The sequence below is a fragment of the Zalophus californianus genome, chromosome 5, assembly GCF_009762305.2.
Source record: "Zalophus californianus isolate mZalCal1 chromosome 5, mZalCal1.pri.v2, whole genome shotgun sequence".
Classification (NCBI taxonomy): domain Eukaryota; kingdom Metazoa; phylum Chordata; class Mammalia; order Carnivora; family Otariidae; genus Zalophus; species Zalophus californianus.
In genome coordinates, this window is record NC_045599.1 from 140,675,987 (window position 1) to 140,694,897 (window position 18,911).

The 18,911-nt window shown below is 45.9% G+C and overlaps 1 protein-coding gene across 2 annotated transcripts in view; it reads left to right on the forward strand.

Annotated features, from left to right (window-relative positions):
* Positions 1–18,911, forward strand: part of MYO10 (myosin X) — a 207,941-nt gene that overhangs the window by 41,381 nt on the left and 147,649 nt on the right. The window contains exon 2 of one of the 2 annotated variants that reach the window (XM_027604909.2): positions 3,455–3,553. The exons of the other annotated variant lie outside the window; for it this stretch is intronic. Coding sequence (XP_027460710.1) covers positions 3,455–3,553 — 99 coding nt within the window. The remainder of the gene's footprint in view (positions 1–3,454; positions 3,554–18,911) is intronic. 2 annotated transcript variants of the gene reach the window in all.

The following is an 18,911-nucleotide window of genomic DNA, read 5'->3' on the forward strand; positions in this document are numbered from 1 at the left end:
CTATTGAAAAAGACCTTTGGACTAAGGAAGTTGAACCGTGTGTTTGATTGTGTAGGACTGTGTCAACAAAGGGCTTTATAGTACCTTCACAGGAGGTAAAAATTACCACAACACAACTCAAGGGAAAGAAACTGTGAGCTGTGTAGCTTCTGGAAGTCAGGAGAGATTTATGTTAATCCTCGTGACAATTTATATTAATTCAGCAGTGTTTCATAATAAAATATTTGATTCTTAAGACGCTTTTAATAAATGGGAAACACATGAAATCCATTTTGATTTACACGGTGCAGGTGATGGTCATAGCAAACAGTGCTTTGGACTTCAGACTGAGGAGACAGGAGACCGTGAATTGTTTCATGACTTTACCTGATGCGTAAAAGTTCTCACCTTATAGAACTTTGAAAGTTTCCATTTGAGTGTGTGTAGGTATTTCAGAGCTTTAAAATGTTGTAGTCTCCGATGTGTAAATTAAAGAGGGTAAAAATGGGGCACCTGGCTGGCTTAGTAGAGCATGCGACTCGATCTCAGGGTCCTCAGTTCAAGCCCCACGTGGGCTGTAGAGATCACTTACATAAAAAAAGTAGTTCAGGCACTTGGAAGTCCTTTTCTAGATCATTACAGATAATGTAGTTTTGGTGTGGAGTGATATGCAAGAGAACAGTCTTAGAGGATGGCGGAAGTGAACGTTGTTTTTGTCAGCAGCTGTTTGCTAAATAAATCAGGACTGACAGGCAAACTCTTGGTGTTACCTGTGTTTCAGGCAGAACCACCTGTCAGAGGGACGGGAGTGACTCCTGCAGAGATGGGAACTCACCCCTGTTGATGTTCTGGGTGTCCTTTAAATAAGGCAGGCTTCTGGATTTAAAGAGAACTAGTTCATATTCACTGTTGTTGCTGTATATGATGGTGGAGGATTTCAGCCCCTCTTTGGAGGGAAGGTTGGAGTACAGAGTTAATACCTTAAAAGCTGCGTAATAAGGAGAAAGGGAATGCCGGTGGGGAGGGCTTCCGTAGGGCTGTAACAGCCCATGCTGGGAGAACCAGTCACAGGGAACAGGAGAGCTGGCCCCAAATACTTTGACCAGACTCAGGGGTGACTTGGAATGCCGAGTAGGGGTGGTGACAGCAAAAGTTCTAGCTCTTGGCTGGTGTAAACAAGGTCATCATTGGCACCAAGGGAGTAATTTTTAAGTCAGATTTTTTTTTTATTTTTTATTTTTCGTAATTTTTAAATAATCTCTACACCCTACGTGGGACTCAAATTTACAACCCGACATCAAGTGTCGCCTGCTCTACCGACTGAGCCAGCCAAGGGCCCCAAGTCAGATTTTTGTATCTTCTTAAATTTTCCCTCCTGGCAGGGTAAAAGAGAACGGATGGTTGTGTGTGTGATAACTGGCCACTTAAAGTGACTTCTGTGTTATATATATTTTTAAAGATTTTATTTTTATTTATTTGACAGCGCACGCACAAGCAGGGGGAGTGGCAGGAAGAGGGAGAAGCAGGCTTCCTGCTGAGCAGGGAGCCCGATGCAGGACTCGATCCCAGGGCCCTGAGATCATGACCTGAGCCGAAGGCAGACGCTTAACAACTGAGCCACCCAGGCACCCCTGTGTTGTTATATTTTGATTGTGCATTGTTTCATTCATTTAATTTATGAATTACTTTAAGGAGACAAATAGTATGATGTGTGGAAAGAGCATGGGGTCAGGAATTGGAGGTGTGTGATGGGAAGCTGACTTGGGCTCTGAGCTTCAGTTTCCTCCTGGAGGCGGGATTCCTAGCTTACTGAGGGTTAGTATTAAATCCAGTGTCCTTGAGGCTCTTAGCACTTGACCGTGACACATCATGGGCACTCCATTACTGGAAGTTAGCTACTATTTTTGCTACTGATAAACATAATTTAAGGTAGCATAACGTGCGGGTGCCCAGGTGGCTCAGTCGGTTAAGTGTACGACTCTTGATTTCAGCTTGGGTCATGATCTCAGGGTTGTGAGATGGAGCCCTGCGTTGGGCTACGTGCTGGGTGTGGAGCCTGCTTAAGATTCTGTCTCTCCCTCTCCCTTTGCCCCTCTCCCCCCAGTGCTCTCTCTCTCTCAAAAAAAAAAAAAAAAAAAAAAAAAAACTATAAAAAAAATAAAGTAGCATAAAGTGATGAGTTTACTTCTATATTATTTATCCCCTGCCAACTCTGTGTTAAGAGACTAGTAGTAGCCCCTTAAACAGCAAGTTGAATATACTATAACCAATACATTTTAAATATTTCACTTAACTTTTGAAATCAAAACAAATTAAGTAGCCCAATAAAATGAGGTTGAAAGTTCTAGAAAAAGTTCCGTGTAAGTGCCATTTCAAGTGATAACTTAGGTCTAGTATTTGCACATGAACACACTGCATCGTAAGGATGTGCTTGGTTAGTGTCATTTTTGTTGGGATTGATGAAATTGAGCAAATTAGTAATAACTTGAGAGATTTAAGTTTAGTGTTACGTTCCGTCACGCGGGCATACATCATACAGATAATTCTTTATAATTTGGCCAGTAACACCCAGTGATTTCTTCAAACTTTTATCACTTGGATCACTTGTTCTTGGAAACGAGTGTTTTTCATGTTGTGAAATGAGAGGAAGAGGAAATTCATCGTTGGAAAGGTAAATACTATGCTTGTTTCATTTGTCCAGTAGGGACATAAAAAATGGAAATAAAATCAACGCCGAAAAATAGGCCCCGGGTGAAAACAATAGGATCTGGAAGTTTCTGTCTTGAGCTGCAGTTCTGAACACTGGAGTGCGTTGGGTGTTTTGGTGGAATCCTAGCAAACTTCACCCTGGTGGACTGGGTTCTCATCTTTCCTAAAACTTGAGTCCCTCTCTTGGAGAGTTGATTTGACACATGGATTTGGTACCAGTAGGAAGTCAGCAGACTGTTTGAATGCCGTTCAGATGGGCAAGGGCTTGGAGCTGGGACGAGGGGAGCCAGCAGATCCCAAAGAGTTTTCAGTGCCATGGGGGGAACAAGGTAGCGACCTGGTTAAACTTGTTTCTGGAACCCAGCTGCCTGGGGTCAGGTTCGTTCTTTCTGGTGATGCTGGGCAAGTTGCTCTGTCTTGAGGCCTTCAGGTGTCCCATCTGTAGAGTGGTGACAGTGCCTGTCTCAGGGGCCTTTGTGAGTGAAATGAGATCGTCCACATAAACCACTTGCATTTCAGCAACACAGGGCCTACTATTTTCTCGCCCCCTTCTCCGTGTTCTCTGGTGGGACGCTCAGTCATGCTTGTCTCTGGTGAAGGCTGTGCCTCACACTTTCTGCAGTCATTCTTGTCTGAGAAAAACATTTGCTTTTTTAAAAAGTTGTTTTTTCTTAAAGGACTGTAGTAGTCAGTGATTTTGAGAGTGGTGATTTGCCACGAAACGCAACCCAAACTCCTAGTTAAACCTTCTTTGTTTTGTTTATAGGGGACACGGGTCTGGCTGAGAGAAAATGGCCAGCATTTTCCAAGTACTGTCAATTCCTGTGCAGAGGGCGTCGTGGTCTTCCGGACAGACTATGGTCAGGTGAGCACGTGTCTGCAGCTTCCCGACATCTGTGTTCTGCTTCTGGAAGTTGTCCTCCAGGAGCACATGTGGGCTCGCCTCTCCCTAACCGCGCCCCCCCCCCCAATACCCAGACGTCTTTTCCTAAGTGGGGAAAACCACATCTTGAAAAGAATGTAGAACATACACCTCAAGTGTGTGAGAGATGCAATAAAATTCTCCAGATGGAACGTACAAAGTGTTCCAACCAGGACAAGACAGAAAAGTGCTCCACTTGGCTGGTTCCTGGGAATCTCATCAAAGAAACAGACGTATAGGGTGCAAGCAATTTGAGAAACACTTCACAATTATTGATATTTGCATATTGGTTTCCTTACCACTTTCCCTTAAAATTCTTCCATTTCCTAGAGTGTTGGACTATGGGTCTGTCGGTGGGAATGTAGGCAGTGGTGGTTCCTTGTAAGAACAAGATGGGCTACACCACCTCAGCTGAGCTTCCTTGTCCACCTTCTTGGTCAAATGAAGAGGTTCCTTCCGTAGGGGGCATCATCCACTGCTTCTGGTTCCCTGTTCTTTAGTGTAACCTAAAAGCTGTATCAGTGAAAACAAATACATGAATCCAGAAACTAGCTCACTGGTTATAATTGGGCGATTGTAAAAGAAGGCTGGTGTCTCCATTTTATTAAGGAAACTAATTTTAATATCACAAATGGATCCCTTTTTCAGAGACACTTGGCAAAATTTAAGACCTACAGAGAGAAGGATGTCCTTTGCCAGTATTTAAAACTCACGGTTTCTGAATCTGGATTGCAAGTTTTGTTGAGAACAAAACCTTCAGGGTCAGTGTCAAGTAGTTTAAGGCAGGTGGGCTACGTGGTTATCAACCTCTTAGAGAGAGTCCACTTGGTGGTACCTTTCTCGTTTCATGGCTTAATAAACAGTGATGTTACTGGGCTGTCTTGTAATTCCTCGGTGTCTTTGTCATCTGAGAGTCTTGAGTAGTTGATGAACGTTTGTCTGGTGGTGTAGACCTAGCTGGGTTTGGTCGATGGCGGTTGCGGGGGATGGGGAATGGGGCAGATAGATCACGAGTCTCATGGTCATTGCCAGTGTGGACGCTGGAACTGCTGCCCAGCCTGGTTTCCTTCTCATTAGATTCTCGGGTTGTGCAGTATGATCTGTAAACTAAGGACAGGCTAAGTGACTTTCGTCAGGCTTAAGTGTGTACATTCCCGTGCCGGGTTCGTCAGCATTTGTCTGTCTCGCCATTATCCTGCCCGTTCTCCCTTCCCACTTGACCCAGATGAGAAATCACTTCCTTTTAGGTTCTGTACATACTTTTCAAGGTGATATAAAAAAAGGAAAACCGTATTTCAACAGTGTACCTGACTCGATGTAACTCTTCCTGAAAGTGTTGTAAAATAGATTGTTAGTGGAATTTTCTTTTTTTTATTGACTTGTTTTTTTAATCCCAAAGACAATTCTTTTTTCTTTTTAACTTTTCCCCCCTCTTTTAAAAAAAAAAATTGTGGTAAAAACACATAACATTAAGCGTAACCATTTTTAAGTGTATACTTAAATAGCGTTAAGTATCTTCATACTGTTGTGCAAGAGAGCTCTAAAACTTTTTCATCTTGCAATACTGAGACTCTGTACCCGCCCAGCAATTCCCCATCTCTCCTCCCACCCGTTCTTGGCATCCACCCTTCTACCCTCTGTCTCTGATTTTGATTACTTTAGAAACTTCATGTGAGAGGAAGGATCGCACCCAGTATTTGTCCTTTTTTTTGTGGTTGGTGTATTTTGCTTGACATGGTGTCCGTGAGGTTCTAAGATGCTTTCTGTTCCCATCTAACTACACCGTGCTCGCCAGAGGCTAACATGGCAACTCCAGCCCTTTAGGGCTGCTGTCGATGACACAAGGTCTGAACTGTGTGCCTCGTGAAGCCATTTTCAGTCCCAGCTAATGAACAGCTCAGTGAGCGGGGGTGAGTGGGGTGGTCAGGCCAGTAGATGTGCTCCCTGCTGATAGTATTTAGAGACTGTGGGCTTCGAAACAACTAAAGCAGAATAACATGCACTTAAACGTGAAAGCAGCTCTCAACTTTCACTTCTCATCTTCTGTCGGTCATCAAATACTTGGTCTTATGTTGTCCACTCTGTCATTCCCAAGTATAATGAGCTCGGAGGTGTGTGTAGGAATTACAGGGTCTAAGCAAGAAGGGTGACACAAGATGGGAAGAATTGGATTCAGACTTGGATCAAGAATCCAGCCTCTTTCCTTCCTGACCTCTTCTCTCCTCCCATCGCAAGCTCACTGTGGAACCTGCCCACGTACTCACCGGTGATTAGGAGACGTTCCTGGACGGGTTCCAGTCCCCAGGACAGGAACAGCAACTCTGGAATGGGGCAGGGGCAGATTCTTGAAGGAATCAGGGTCCAAGATACAGAACATGGCCTTGTCGTCCTCAAGCCTGTCTGTGGTAACTTTTCAAGGTATTGGCTACTTTTAACTCCATTTATTAAAGGATGTGAAGAAATCAGTGTGGGGGGAGGCAGGGGGAGGTAGAATGAAGAGTTACTGTTTAATGGGTACAGAGTTTCAGTTTGGGAACATTCTGAAGGTGGCCGAGGAGATGGTTGTACGACAATGTCCATGTGCTTTAATGCCACTGAACTGAACACTTAAATGGTTAAAGTGGTACATTATTTTGTTCTTTTGTACATCTTACCACAATAAAAAAAAAAATTCAGTGTTTGAGGTCCAATGGTAACTGGGAAAAGCTGTCCAATGGGTATTTTTCTGCATTTTTAAAAACCATTCTGGGGGCGCCTGGGTGGCTCAGTCGGTTAAGTGGCTGCCTTCGGCTCAGGTCATGATCCCAGGGTCCTGGGATCAAACCCCGCGTCCGGCTCCCTGCTCAGCGGGGAGCCTGCTTCTCCCTCTCTCTCTGCCTGCCGCTCTGCCTACGTGTGCTCTCTGTCAAGTAAGTAAATAAAATCTTAAAAAAAAAAAAAAAAAACCCACCACCATTCTGGTGACATTTTTTTGGGAAAAATGTGACCTCAGAGAAACAAAAGCTTATGAAACTATTAGTCTGCCCTAACTCTGATGTTATGTGCATCACCAGGGGTCCTGTTCAGCTGCAGATTCTGATTGGCAGGTCTGGGGTGGGGCCTGAGAGTCTGCATTTTTCACAAGCTCCCCGCTGATGTTGATGCTGCTGGTTCATGAACCACATTTGAGTAGCAAGGGTGTAGAGGGTGTTCCTGAGAACTGCCTTGGGGTCGTGGTTGCCTATGATGAGAGCTGGAAGAACTCTCAAACCCTGTATGTGGACCATTGGACCCAGGGTTGTAGAGGAAGCAGAGAGAAAAGAAGGAGGGCTTTAGGTGAAGCTAGAACACTTTTCTTTAGTTTTCCAAAGCTCTTCCGTTCTCCTTGCTCTGTGCCCTTCCTTCCTACAACCATTTCGCCCCGAGCATGCCTGGGGTGGTGCTGACGGCAGCAAAATGATTCTCCAGTGGATCAAAAAACCATTTTGAAGTCCTGTTTAGTGTTGGAAGCCAAGCAGAGCCATGTGTCACTAAAATCCTAAAGTGGGACCTCAGGGACCCTGGGTAGGTAGGAGATAATGTGTTTTTTGTGAGAGCACTGAAGGGTACATTCACCGATTTCATTTAGTCTCTGATAATTTTGCACATGCACTCAGCTTTTTTTTGATTTTGGGGTTTTTTTTTGGGGGGGGGGTTGGCCAGAGAGATGGTTTCACTGTTAACTTAAAATTCCATTTCACACCAAAAGTTAAACTACTATAGGTTGGTCCAGGGAATAGAGAGGACCAAAACGTTCCCATTTGATTTATAACTTATGCTCTACTCGCCGTGAAGTATTTGCAGATGGAAAAAGAAATGTGCAGGGGACGCGCTAGCACACTTTGTTGAAAACTATGCATAGTTGTGGCCTGTGGAGAACATAGCGCCTGGGCAGGTCAGCACTTGCCCTGAAAGTTCGTTCTAGGCATACGTTGTGTTATTGCCCTTTGCTTTACTGAGCTTTGAAGAGATTGCCTTTTGTTTGTTTTTACGTTTTGCAGATTGAAGGTTTGTGACAGCCCTGCTTGAGCAAGACTGTTGGTGACACGTTTTCCAACAGCATTTGCTCACTATGTGTCTCTGTGTCACATTTTGGTAATTCTTGCCACATTTTAAACTTTTTCGTTATTGTATTTGTTATGGTGATCTGTTATCAGTGATTATGAATCATTGAAAGCTCAGATGATGGCTAGCATTCTTTTTAAAAGATTTTATTTATTCATTTGAGACAGAGATGCAGAGAGAGCATGAGCAGGGGGAGAGGCAGAGGGAGAGGGAGAAGCAGACTCCCTGCTGAGCAGGGAGCCCGACGTGGGGCTCAATTCCAGGACCCCGAGATCATGACCTGAGCCGAAGGCAGCCGCTTATGTGCGTTTTTAGGTATTGTTGCACACCTAGTAGTTGACAGTATAGTGTAAACGTAACTTTTATGTGCACTGGGAAACCAAAAGATTCATTCGAATCACTTGATTGTGAGGTTCTGGAACCGAACCTGCAATTTTTCCGAGGTATGCCTGTCCGTGTCTTCTTGGGCGTCAAGCTGCGGACAGAGTTTTGGAAGAGCACCACGACTTTGCAGGGTGTGGGTGTGGCTAGAAAATCAACTCTTACGGAAGTGTAAGATGGAAGACGGCCTCGAACACTGGTCTTTTCTGGAACACTAGCGAGGTGCATGGGCCATCACGATAGCACCCATTAGGAACATTGTAAACTGAGTAATAAGTTCTAAATTAGATTTTTCACTTTGAGAGTGAGCTATCCTCTTTTCTGAGAAGAGCCTAATTTGATTGCTCTGAAACAGCTTACAGTGATATCAATTTACCTAATTGTGTTTTAGGGGGGGTAGTTATTCAACTTACCCCAGTAAACTTAATCAAGGCAATTACTCTAGGCAGTGATTCTGTGGGATTTTTTGTTTGCATTGTCTCTCTACGGGGTCTTCAGAAATATTTTCCTGGCTGGGGATTTAATCACCCCCAGTCTACAAGTAAATGCCCTCCCCCTCGCCCTTCTCTCTTTATTGGCTTACAACGAGTATGATTAGATGTGGGTTTAAAAAGTTATTGTTCTCATTTGATTAATTCACGAAAAGGCCATTAGATTGCCTGATACTCTCAAGTCCGCCCCACCCAGCAGAAAAGTCAGACTTCCTCCAGCTAGGCAGAAGACACACTACTAGATGCTGACAATCACACCTCCCATTTATAGTTGTCCCTAACCTTTTTGGTTTGACCTTCCAGTGTTGACTTGTTGGAATTAATAGTGTGGGCCCAATTTTGTGAAACTTGATAAGGGATTAGTAGGGGGTTCTTTCGTTGTTGTTGCATTTCTTGGTCATTTTCTCACACTCTCTATCCTGCCCAGCTGTTTTTCTTTGCGGTTTTCCCTTCACTTTGCCCCCACGGGTGCCTTTTTGTGTCCCTTGCAGGGAACGTGCAGTACGTGATGTTCGTGGACCATGCGTGTCCACGCCTGGGTCCTGGGGAAGTCTCCCCCAAGCCTGCTGAGGGCTGGAGAAGGGACAGTGGGGCAGCCCAGCACCTCTCCTGCTTCACAGCACCACACAGCACCCTGGCCCCACACCCTGGCAGGAGGCAGACAGCCAGAACTCTGTGATTGCCCTTCTGGGGCCGACAGATTGGATCTGATTGTTAACGCAAAGGGGTGGATCGGAGATATTTTAACTGAATTAAAAATTTCATCCGAAAAGAAGCTGACAGCCCAGCTGGCCCCTGAGAGCTCGGGAATGCCCTGGATTTCAGCATTCCATGCTTCACACGCAAAGCCAGCTGTGGGCTGAGGCAGCTGCCTGTGGAGACAGGTCCCTTCTGTGTGCTTGGCAGTTGGTGTGGCCGCCCGGGGTCTGGGGGTGGGTTGGCCCAGGGCCCCCCGGGGCCACTCACATGAGTGGGAGAGGAAGGGGGAGACCAGCAGGGAGACACTTAAAGGTAGGAAGATGGGGACAGCATTCATGATGCCGAGGTGGTGTCCCCGGGGTGCTGCGAGTCTCAGCCAAGCTGTAGACAACAGGACAGACGCTTTCTAGACAGCTGGCCTACGTATAATTCCAATTCTATATTGTTGTTGTTTAAAGTATCTTCTATCACCTTCTCAATTTTTTAATTTTTTGTGAAGATTAACTTTCTCATTAATGCACCTATTTTGGGGAAATCCTACTCATTTTGTTTTCAAAAGGAAGGAAACGTGGATTAGTTATATTTTTGCCCCTTGTAGCCTTGCAAGACTCAAGTGTCCCCTGTATTGCAATGGCTGCTTCCAACCAAATTAACCTGTAGGTCCGGTTGAACCATATGAAATTGCCATCTCACCAGGCTGAGAGGGTTGAATATTGGCAGTTCCAAGTGGTTTGACTCAAGAACGTGTTCATGACCCTCTATTTTAGCTTTGTGTCCTAGCTTTATTGATATGTTTATGACTTCAAGATAGAATAAGAGATCGAGTTTTCCAGATGGCTGACAGTAAGGTTTAGCAAAATGGGAGTGTTCTTGCAGTCCAGTCGAGAGGCACAGCAGATCCCTGAAACAATATACAGCCTTGGCTTTTGGAGTCCCACCGCCATCTTTATCTGTTGCTCTTGTGTATATGTGTGTTTGTCAACAGCTGTGACAGGCTGTGACAGGCTGTGACATTTGTATTCCTTTTGGGGTTTCCATTTTCTCCAGGTGTCTAAATAATTTGCTATGATGGGTTGCTGCTGCAAATATCCAAATTTGAGTTTGAAAGAAAAAAATGAATGTATATACATTTTTTCTGTTTTGAATTGGAGTTTGGGTTTCCTCTATTGTCGAGTGTGTGTGTGTGTGTGTGTGTGTTTGTGGTAAAATATACATACATAAAATTGACTATTTTAACTGTTTTTAAGTGTATAATTTAGTGGCTTTAGTTATATTAGCAATGTGTGAAAGCATCACCACTGTTTCTAAAACTTTTTCATCACCCCAAAACAGAAACTCTGTACCCATTAAGCACTAATTACCTATGTAATTTATTTTAACTTTATTTTTTTTTTAATTTTTATTTGATCCGGGCGGGGGGGAGGTGGAGAGAGAGAGAGAACACAAGTGCCCAAGCAGGGAGAACGGCCGGCAGAGGAAGAAGCAGACTCCCCGCGGAGCAGGGAGCCCAGTGCGGGACTCGATCCCAGGACCCCGGGATCATGATCTGCGCCGAAGGTAGAGGTTTAACCACCTGAGCCACCCAGGTGCCCCCCCCCATGTAGTTTCTTTTTAAACTATTCTCTTCTTGCGTACCTTTTCTTATCCTGCTTTTAGAAATAAGAGCACAGTAGAAATTCTGGTTTGTGTAACCTTTCTTAAGGAATAGACGATGTCAAGAAAGAATGGCTGTAGGCCTCACATCCAGGTTCCTAGGAGGAAGAATCTGACACTGACCACTCCTGAGCATTGGCAATGGCCAAGTGACGTGCCTGTGAGGTAGATGGTGCTGCCCCATCCTTTCCCTTCTCAAAGGGGAGGTGTCTGCATAGCTATCTAAAAGTAAGGGGAAAGAGGGGCATGCTAGTGACAAGTGACAGATAATTGTGAAAAATCAGACGTGTTGGCTTCTTTTGTTGAAACTTCAGTATGGGTCCATCTGTTCTTGGAAGTCGCTTTAATCAAAACAGTGCTGCTATATTAAAAAGACAGCATTGAGCTGGGAAACTCTTAAATTCTTTGTGCTTTTCCCACATTTTGCTGTTTTATCTTGGAAATACCCGTGTCTGAGATGGATATTAAACACTGGTCCGTGGAGTTTCTTAGAAGTCTATGCTCCAGAGACCGAACACCACTGGGACTTTCAGTCTTGCTTTGAAGAGCAAGTAAAATGCAGTGTGTCCAGAGTACTTGGTTTTGAGTAAGAAAATGTTTTTATGCTCTGAAAGCCATGTGAGTCTTACTCTCTAGACCTCTTCCAAGAATTTGGTTTGGCATCTTGTGGCTCAAAGATGGAAAGTCAAATGTTTCCATTAATTTTCACTCTGGGACTACAGAAAAAAAAAAAAAAAAGTCTGCTTGTTTATTAGTGCACCTAGCTCCAGCAGGAAACCGTGTGTCTTTGCAAATATGCATAGCTCTGTGTATTGTAAATTTTACCCACTATTGTAAATTTTAGCATTTTGAAATCTAAGATTGTTATCCCATACATTTCAACATCTATGTTGAAATGGGAAGCAATTTATAGTAACAAACACTGCAGGACATGTTGGTGTTCTGAGGAATGTGGGCTGTGTCAAGTGTTGCAGACCTTCACTTGCTAAGAGTGCATACCATTTCTGGGTTGTTACCTGCCATATTCCCAGCACCAGTGAAAAATCCATTGGTAAGACTTAAGAGAACTGGGTCTCTGGGGCCTGCCTCCTTGTACCTTTATCTGAATCCAGCCTAAGTGGATTTAGAATCCAGCTTATTTCAGACTCTTTGAGACCATGGCTTTTTCCCTAGCCCCTTTGGACTGAACAGCTGGGCCCCACCCCTGCCCTGCCCCACCACTGGATAGGTAGACAGGTGGCTAGGGAATTGGTTGCTATTAGCAGTATTTATTGGCCCCCGTGGGGCTCTAGCTGAGCACACATTCTCTGTTTCTGTAAATGCTTTTGCAGGAGAATGCATATAGCCTCTGCCATGGGCCATGACCTTCTCTGGCTTCCTGTCCTCCTTCCAGGGGCCAAATTGTTCCCTTTTGCGTTTTCTCCTTTGTGGATCTCTCTCAACTTTGGCCTCTTCATTCCTCTGTTCTGAGCCTCTTCTTCCCAACCTTTAGGCTTGGTCTGTTTATTTGTATCCACGCCTGCCTCTGATCTGCCAGTCTCTTCTCTTTAGTTGACTTCGGGGTTCCGGGCTCTGCTCGGTGGCACGCTCCACTTGTGCCACTGTGAACCTGCAGTGTATCTAGACCTTTCCAGCTGCGCTCATGGGCAGGCGGGAAGAAAAGGGTTGAGGTTTGGTGCCATCAATCCCATCGTTACTTTCAATTTTGTGGTTAGCTTAGCAAATTAAATTGCTCATATTTGAAGGTAAGCAGGATACCATCTTGCCTTCTTGATGCCCATGACTACTGAACACAGCTAATTAATCCTGTGTGCTAAGCTCAGACCAGGTTGCAATTTATGACCGGGAGAGGTAAATAGAAAACGTTAAATCAAGACTAGATCCTTCTTGGGACGCCTGGATGGCTCAATCAGGCACCTACCTTCGGCTCATGTCATGATGCCAGGGTACTGGGATCAAGTGCCACATCGGGCTCCTTGCTCAGCGGGAAGCCTGCTTCTCCCTCTCCCAAGTCCCCCTGCTTGTGCTCGCGCTTTCTCTCTCTCTGACAAAATCTTTAAAAAAAAAAAAAAAAAAGGTTCTTCTTTATTTTGCAGGCTCAAATACTATTGTAAGTATCATTTTATGAAAAATGTATGTGAAGATCTTACTTGGAAAGAAAATGACTTACAAATTATTTATAGGAATTAGACATGGCACCATGTACTGTAATTTCAGTAGAAAAAGCAGGGGTAATTTGTTAAAACAAATCAAGGTGGTTGTCTGTCTGTGACTTGAGTTGCATTCCATTCCAAAAATTCATTTATAGGCCTGTTATCTGGAACCAGTTTTCCCAAAGACTCCATGATACACACGGGGAGCTGACTGTCCCGTCCGTGTACAAAGACCCGGTACCCGCAGGATGGCATGCCTTGGGGGGCTGCAGAAGCCCTCTGTTGGCGGATCCCAATTTTAAACTTGTTTGCAGAGTTCCAACCCAGGATGCTGCCGTGGTGGGATTAGGGAATCACATTCTTCCCTCGATCACCTCCCTGGCAAGTGGTGGGGAAAGGAGGCACCTCATTTGTAAGCCAGGTCCTCCTCATCAGGGTTGGCCTGTGGGATGGGTAACAGGGACGAGGAGGAGGTTTGCCTGGTAGACCTCTCTCTGCCAGGAGCCACGCTGGTGCTATTTGTCCCCTGCAACCCCCACAACTACCCTAGAAGGTGTCTTTAGCCATATCGCAGTGCTGTGGAAGCCGAGCTTGGTGGGATAACATGTCCACAAGCCCCCACTTGGTCAGTGAGGACTGGGGGAGCTGGGGCTGGGGGCCAGAGTGGACCATCTCCCCACTTCTGTTAGTTCTTGAGGAGGAATGCAAAGTAGGACAGGGGAGTCTTGGGATGGGGGTGTTCCCACCTGTCCCTCCTCATCCTGGCTGTTTGCCAGGATCGCGCCCCTCTGTGGGCCCCCCGGGATTGAGTGCACTTGGTGTCTGTCTGATCATGACCTTTGGGCTTTCTCTTGAAGTCACTCTCCCAAGATCGGCCGGTTCTCCCGTGGTCTCCCCCACTTCCTCCTCCTCTGTGGTGGCTTTTATCTTGTTTTATTGCTCTAGGGAAATAGAAGGGTTAGAAAAAAAATCATGTTTTTTAATTTTTTTTTTTTAAGATTTTATTTATTTGATAGAGACACAGCGAGAGAGGGAACACAAGCAGGGGGAGTGGGAGAGGGAGCAGCAGGCTTCCCGCGGAGCAGGGAGCAGGGAGCCCAACGCGGGGCTCGATCCCAGGACCCTGGGATCATGACCTGAGCCGAAGGCAGACGCTTAATGACTGAGCCACCCAGGCGCCCCTCATGTTTTTTAATTTTGATGTTTCATTGTCTTGTGTTCACAAGCTTGCTTTCATCATGCTCCTTCCGATCAGTCCTTCTCAACCCTGGCTGCATCCTCTGATTCACGGGGAAGCCTGTACCAAGAGCCTTGGCCCTGCCCCCAGACAGTGACATCAGAATCTCAGCTGGGACTTGGGCTCCTCACAGAGCATGGGCCCTGCTTAAGATTCTCTCTCTCCTCCTTCCTCTGCCCCTCTCCTGTTGTTCTCTGTCTCTTTCTCTGTCTCTCTCTCAAAAATAAATAAAAATTAAAAAAAAAAAAAAACACAACATTTGCATCCTGGACTTAGAAAGTGCTGTTTGTAACCTGTGATTGCTAGGCCTTGATTTTTCCCACACAGCTCTTTTTCTGAACTTTTCGTCGGTGGTTCTCTGAAATGTCTCTTCCGCCCACATTATATTTGCTTACAGCTCCTTCTGTTTGTCTGTCTTACTCTCCCTCTACGGAGTACCTGCCTTGATCTTTCCATCACTCTTCTCTCCTCCCATCCTCTCCCCTTGGACACTCCATTAGAGTGGGAGTTTGGGGTTTAAATGTCCCAAACCCTCGTGCGGTGTTTCTCCATGTGTGGTTCTCTGATGAGCCGCTTCGTAATCATTGTTAAGAATGCGGGTTCCTTGGCGTCACCCCGGACCTGCTGAGTCCTCTTCTGTGAAGATGGCCCTAGAGTCTGTGCTTCAGCAAGGTTTCCCCCTGATTCTGTGGGCCTCTGACTCGGTGGGTGTATCGATCTGAGATAAACTTGGAGACGACTCCTCCTTGCTCTCCTGAGCTGGTCTCATTTACCGTTTGCTTCCAGCTGGACTGCCCCCTGTCCTGTGGGGTTGGGGGCTCCGGGGAGGGGCCGGCCCTTCTGATGGCATGAACCTCAGGCAGGGTTCTTTCATTTTCCCCTTCTCCCTCACGCATAATTCCACCCCCTTTCGCTTCTGTGTCTGGAACAGAACCCAGTGTTTGGGGTCCTCTCCTTCCGGCTGAAGATACTGGAAGGTTCTTACTGGTCAGTGGGGAAATCCCAGCGGTAAAGCAGCTTCCTGAAATCCCGTAATCAAGTGCACAGAGACCATCAGTGATGGTCTTTGAATTCAACTCGATTGAGTTACATTTGTTTCTGAGGAAAACCGTACCGGTTTCTCTTTCAGGAGAGGGAGGGCAAGGCCCTGGAGTTCAGAACAAGGCCCTGGGTGGGGATGGGTGAAGGTGTCTCCCCTGGAAGGAGCTTGTTTCCCCCATTTCTCCAGCAGTGTGCCTGCCCTCATGCCTGGAAAGACCCCCTACCCCACTCCGGGCTGGATGAGAGGCCTAGAAAAGAAGGGGTGGGTAGATCCCAAGCAGCTGCCCCACATGGAGGAGGAAAGGGGGCTTTTGGCCAGTGGAGACCTCTTCTAGTGACTCCATGTAAGGAGTATCTGTTCCTTAAAACAGCAGTGAAAGCGTGAGCTTCCAGCTTTTATTTCAAGCTGGTTGCATTTGCCCTTTTCAAAGGTGAGAAAGCAGACTGAATGGGCACTTCTGAGGAATTTTGCCTGGGAGGGGGACGCCCACAGACTTTCTCAGGTAGTGGAAACGTTCGGTGTTCTGTGTGGTTCGCCAAGCCGTATAATTTTCCTGTAGGTGAAGTAAACTCGAGTTCTTAAAAATAACTCCCGCCTGTTGGAAGGCAGCTGTTCGTCTGGAAGGTACGCGTGTCTCCCACGCTCTGCTCACCTCAGAGCTGATGGACCAGCAGCCTCACGTGAGGCGGTGGCAAACCGGGCCTGCTACCTGGGTTTGTAACTGCCTGCGAGCTAAGAGGGGTTTTTGCATTCTTTGATGTTTGGAAACATCAGAAGGAGATTTTATGATGCATGAAAAATGACCTGAAATTCAAATTTAGAGAAGTTGTGCTAGAAGTTAAGCAGCCGTGCCCATTCACAGACTTCTCATCTAAGACTGCCTTCCGACTACTGCAGCACAAGAGAGGAGCCGAGAAGCCTCACGTCTTTACGCCCTGGCCCTTCACAGAAGTTCGCTGACCCCCATCTAAAGGATCATTTTACCCAGTTGCTTCCGATGTGATATTTAGTGCTGAGCGGCCTTCTGGTGGTTTCCAGTGCTGACTACACACATCAGACACACTGGAGGGGCTGCTCCCTGAGATTCCTGCGCCCCCCCCCCCCCGCCCAGTGGTACAGTCTCCCTGGAAGTGGGCCCAGGAATCTGGATTTGCAGCCAGCCAGCGGAGGCCTTGCTGTGAACCCCGGGATCGATGAGGGGTTAAGCCCCCTCATTTTGTTGTCCTGGCGAGGTGGAAATGCCCTGCCCGAGAGGATTAAGGTCATCAGTGACAAGACCCCTATTTCCTGCTACCTGTAGGGCAGTGGCTCTCAGAATTGAAAAGCCTCAGAACATCAGCCTCCGCCCGCCCCCCCCGGCCCCCCCGCCCCCACCGAGGGCTTGTTAAACCACCGGATCCTGGGCCCCCACCCAGGGTTTCTGATTCGGCACATCTCAAGTGGAGCCTGAGAATCGGCATTTCTGACAGGCTCCCAGGTGTTGCTGATGCCGCTGCTAGTCTGGGAGCCACATTTTGAGAACTGGCTTGTTGGGCTCTGTGTGTGGATTGTTTGTTTTTTTTAATCCATGTTCTAAATAAAAGCATCTAATACACAGTCTTCTCCCCAAAGTTGTTTAAAAACACAGATGGTCAGTCACACAGTCCAAGTACCTTTTTTTGACTGCTACACCATAAAGGGATCGTTCTTGAGAGATGTCTTGTCGAAAAACAAGACGTCGTCTGGCGGTCTTAGTTTAAAATACTAACACCTGTCAATGGTTTAGTCTGTAATCGGCTAGGGGTGGGGGGGGCGTGGTTGGTTGATGGGGAGCCACTCCCAACCACAGCAAAAACAAAAATAAGAAAGCCTGTGTGTTGTGTGTTAATTATATCCCAACACGTTTCCAAGGAAGGTCCACTCTTAGTATTGCAAAAAATAAATGAGTTGATTGGGCTTAGACACAACTTTCAGAAGTTATTCTGCAAATTTTGACACCTAATGCCTGTTTTGAAGAACAGTTAAATTAACTTAACCACTGGCTGTGCTAGGCAAATGCACAGCCCTCCTTTTCTAAGTGAGGTGCCAGAGAAGGAAGGAGAGTGATTCTGTATTTAGAAGCTGTGGTTGGAACTCCCAAGCTTTTGAGAGTCAGCTCTGATTTAATAGACTGTCTCATCCCACTGTCCATGCTGCCCTGGCAGAGAGAACACTGGGCCGGGGACCAGGAAGGGGACCAGGACTAGAATAAGGCAAGCCTGGTGTGTAGGGTGCAAAATGGAAGGAAGCACCCAGCCAGGGTCATGCTGCATTTGCATGCCCCCCCCCAAGCTATAAATTGTGTGTCCTGACCACCTGCCTCTCCCTAGTCTTCGCCCTGAACAGAATCTAGGGGCGTAAGCAAGACTCCCTAGGACAAGACGCCATCTGTAGACTCAAAGTCCCTTCTTCCCTTTGCTTTGCAGGAATGAGTCATTGAAACAACTTCTGTTAATGGTCCTACTTTGATATTTTTCAATATCAATTTCAGTGTCAATTTCAAGTTATTGACAATAACTTTGTCAATACATTTTAGGGAACTTGTTTAAGATTAAATTACTTCCATGCACGCCGCAGTGTGTAATATGATGGTGTGGAATATTCGCACAAGTTTTTGAGGGGAAAAATGTCCCCAAAGGATTTCCTCATGAAGACTTTATAGCAGGCTTGTGCAATCCCCTGTAAAACTACAACATTACATTTGTGAATTCAGCACATGGACTGTATTAGATATTCCAAGTGCAGTGGCTTCATTTCATTTCAGAGGTTCAAGTTGGTCTTTAATCTGGCTCTTGTCTGAGTGTTCCAAATAGTTCTCGTAACAATTTTTAAATAATTTAATGGTATTTTTAAGTCTTCCATGGAGGGTAATTGAGTAGCCAGCCCTGGAGAATTCAAGTATCTTTGTCTTCTGGAATGACCTTCTGTTCTGAAATGTATCCACCTTCCTGCTATGTCAGAGTTCACGGTGGGTTGCTCCAAAGCATCTGCTTTCCTTCTTGCAAAGGCAGCTAATGACAGATGTTTATGGGGTGATGCTGAGAAACCTCCACTCCCCTGACAATGGGCTGGAACATATGCTGTCCCCAGTTTCAGGAAGCTTTTGTAACAAAGGACTCCAAAAGAGATCAGGCCACTGGGGAATGTTACCAGCATGCCTTTGTAAAGGGCAAATCCTGTCCGATTAACCTGATTTCCTTCCCTGAGCAGTGATAAACCAGGGAGATTAAAAAGGCAGATTTTTCAACTTTCGCATTTATTTCTTTTTCCTGACTTAAAAAATGTTCATAATTAAAAACTGAAGGTTGTTCATTTGAAAAATGTATTCTTTTCCCCCCTCTTCATCAAAAGGACTTGCCTTAGCAAACAGTACATGGGCCCTGGAAACATTCACTGGAGGCAGCACAAGTGAGCGTTTGTCCGCAACGGTATGAAGATGTAAATAGCATAGAGGAAAATAATTCCTGCCTTTGGAGGAAAGCCCTACTCAGAAGTATCCATTATTGGCTCGTTGCTGTCCTTGATGGAGATTTCAAAATGGTTT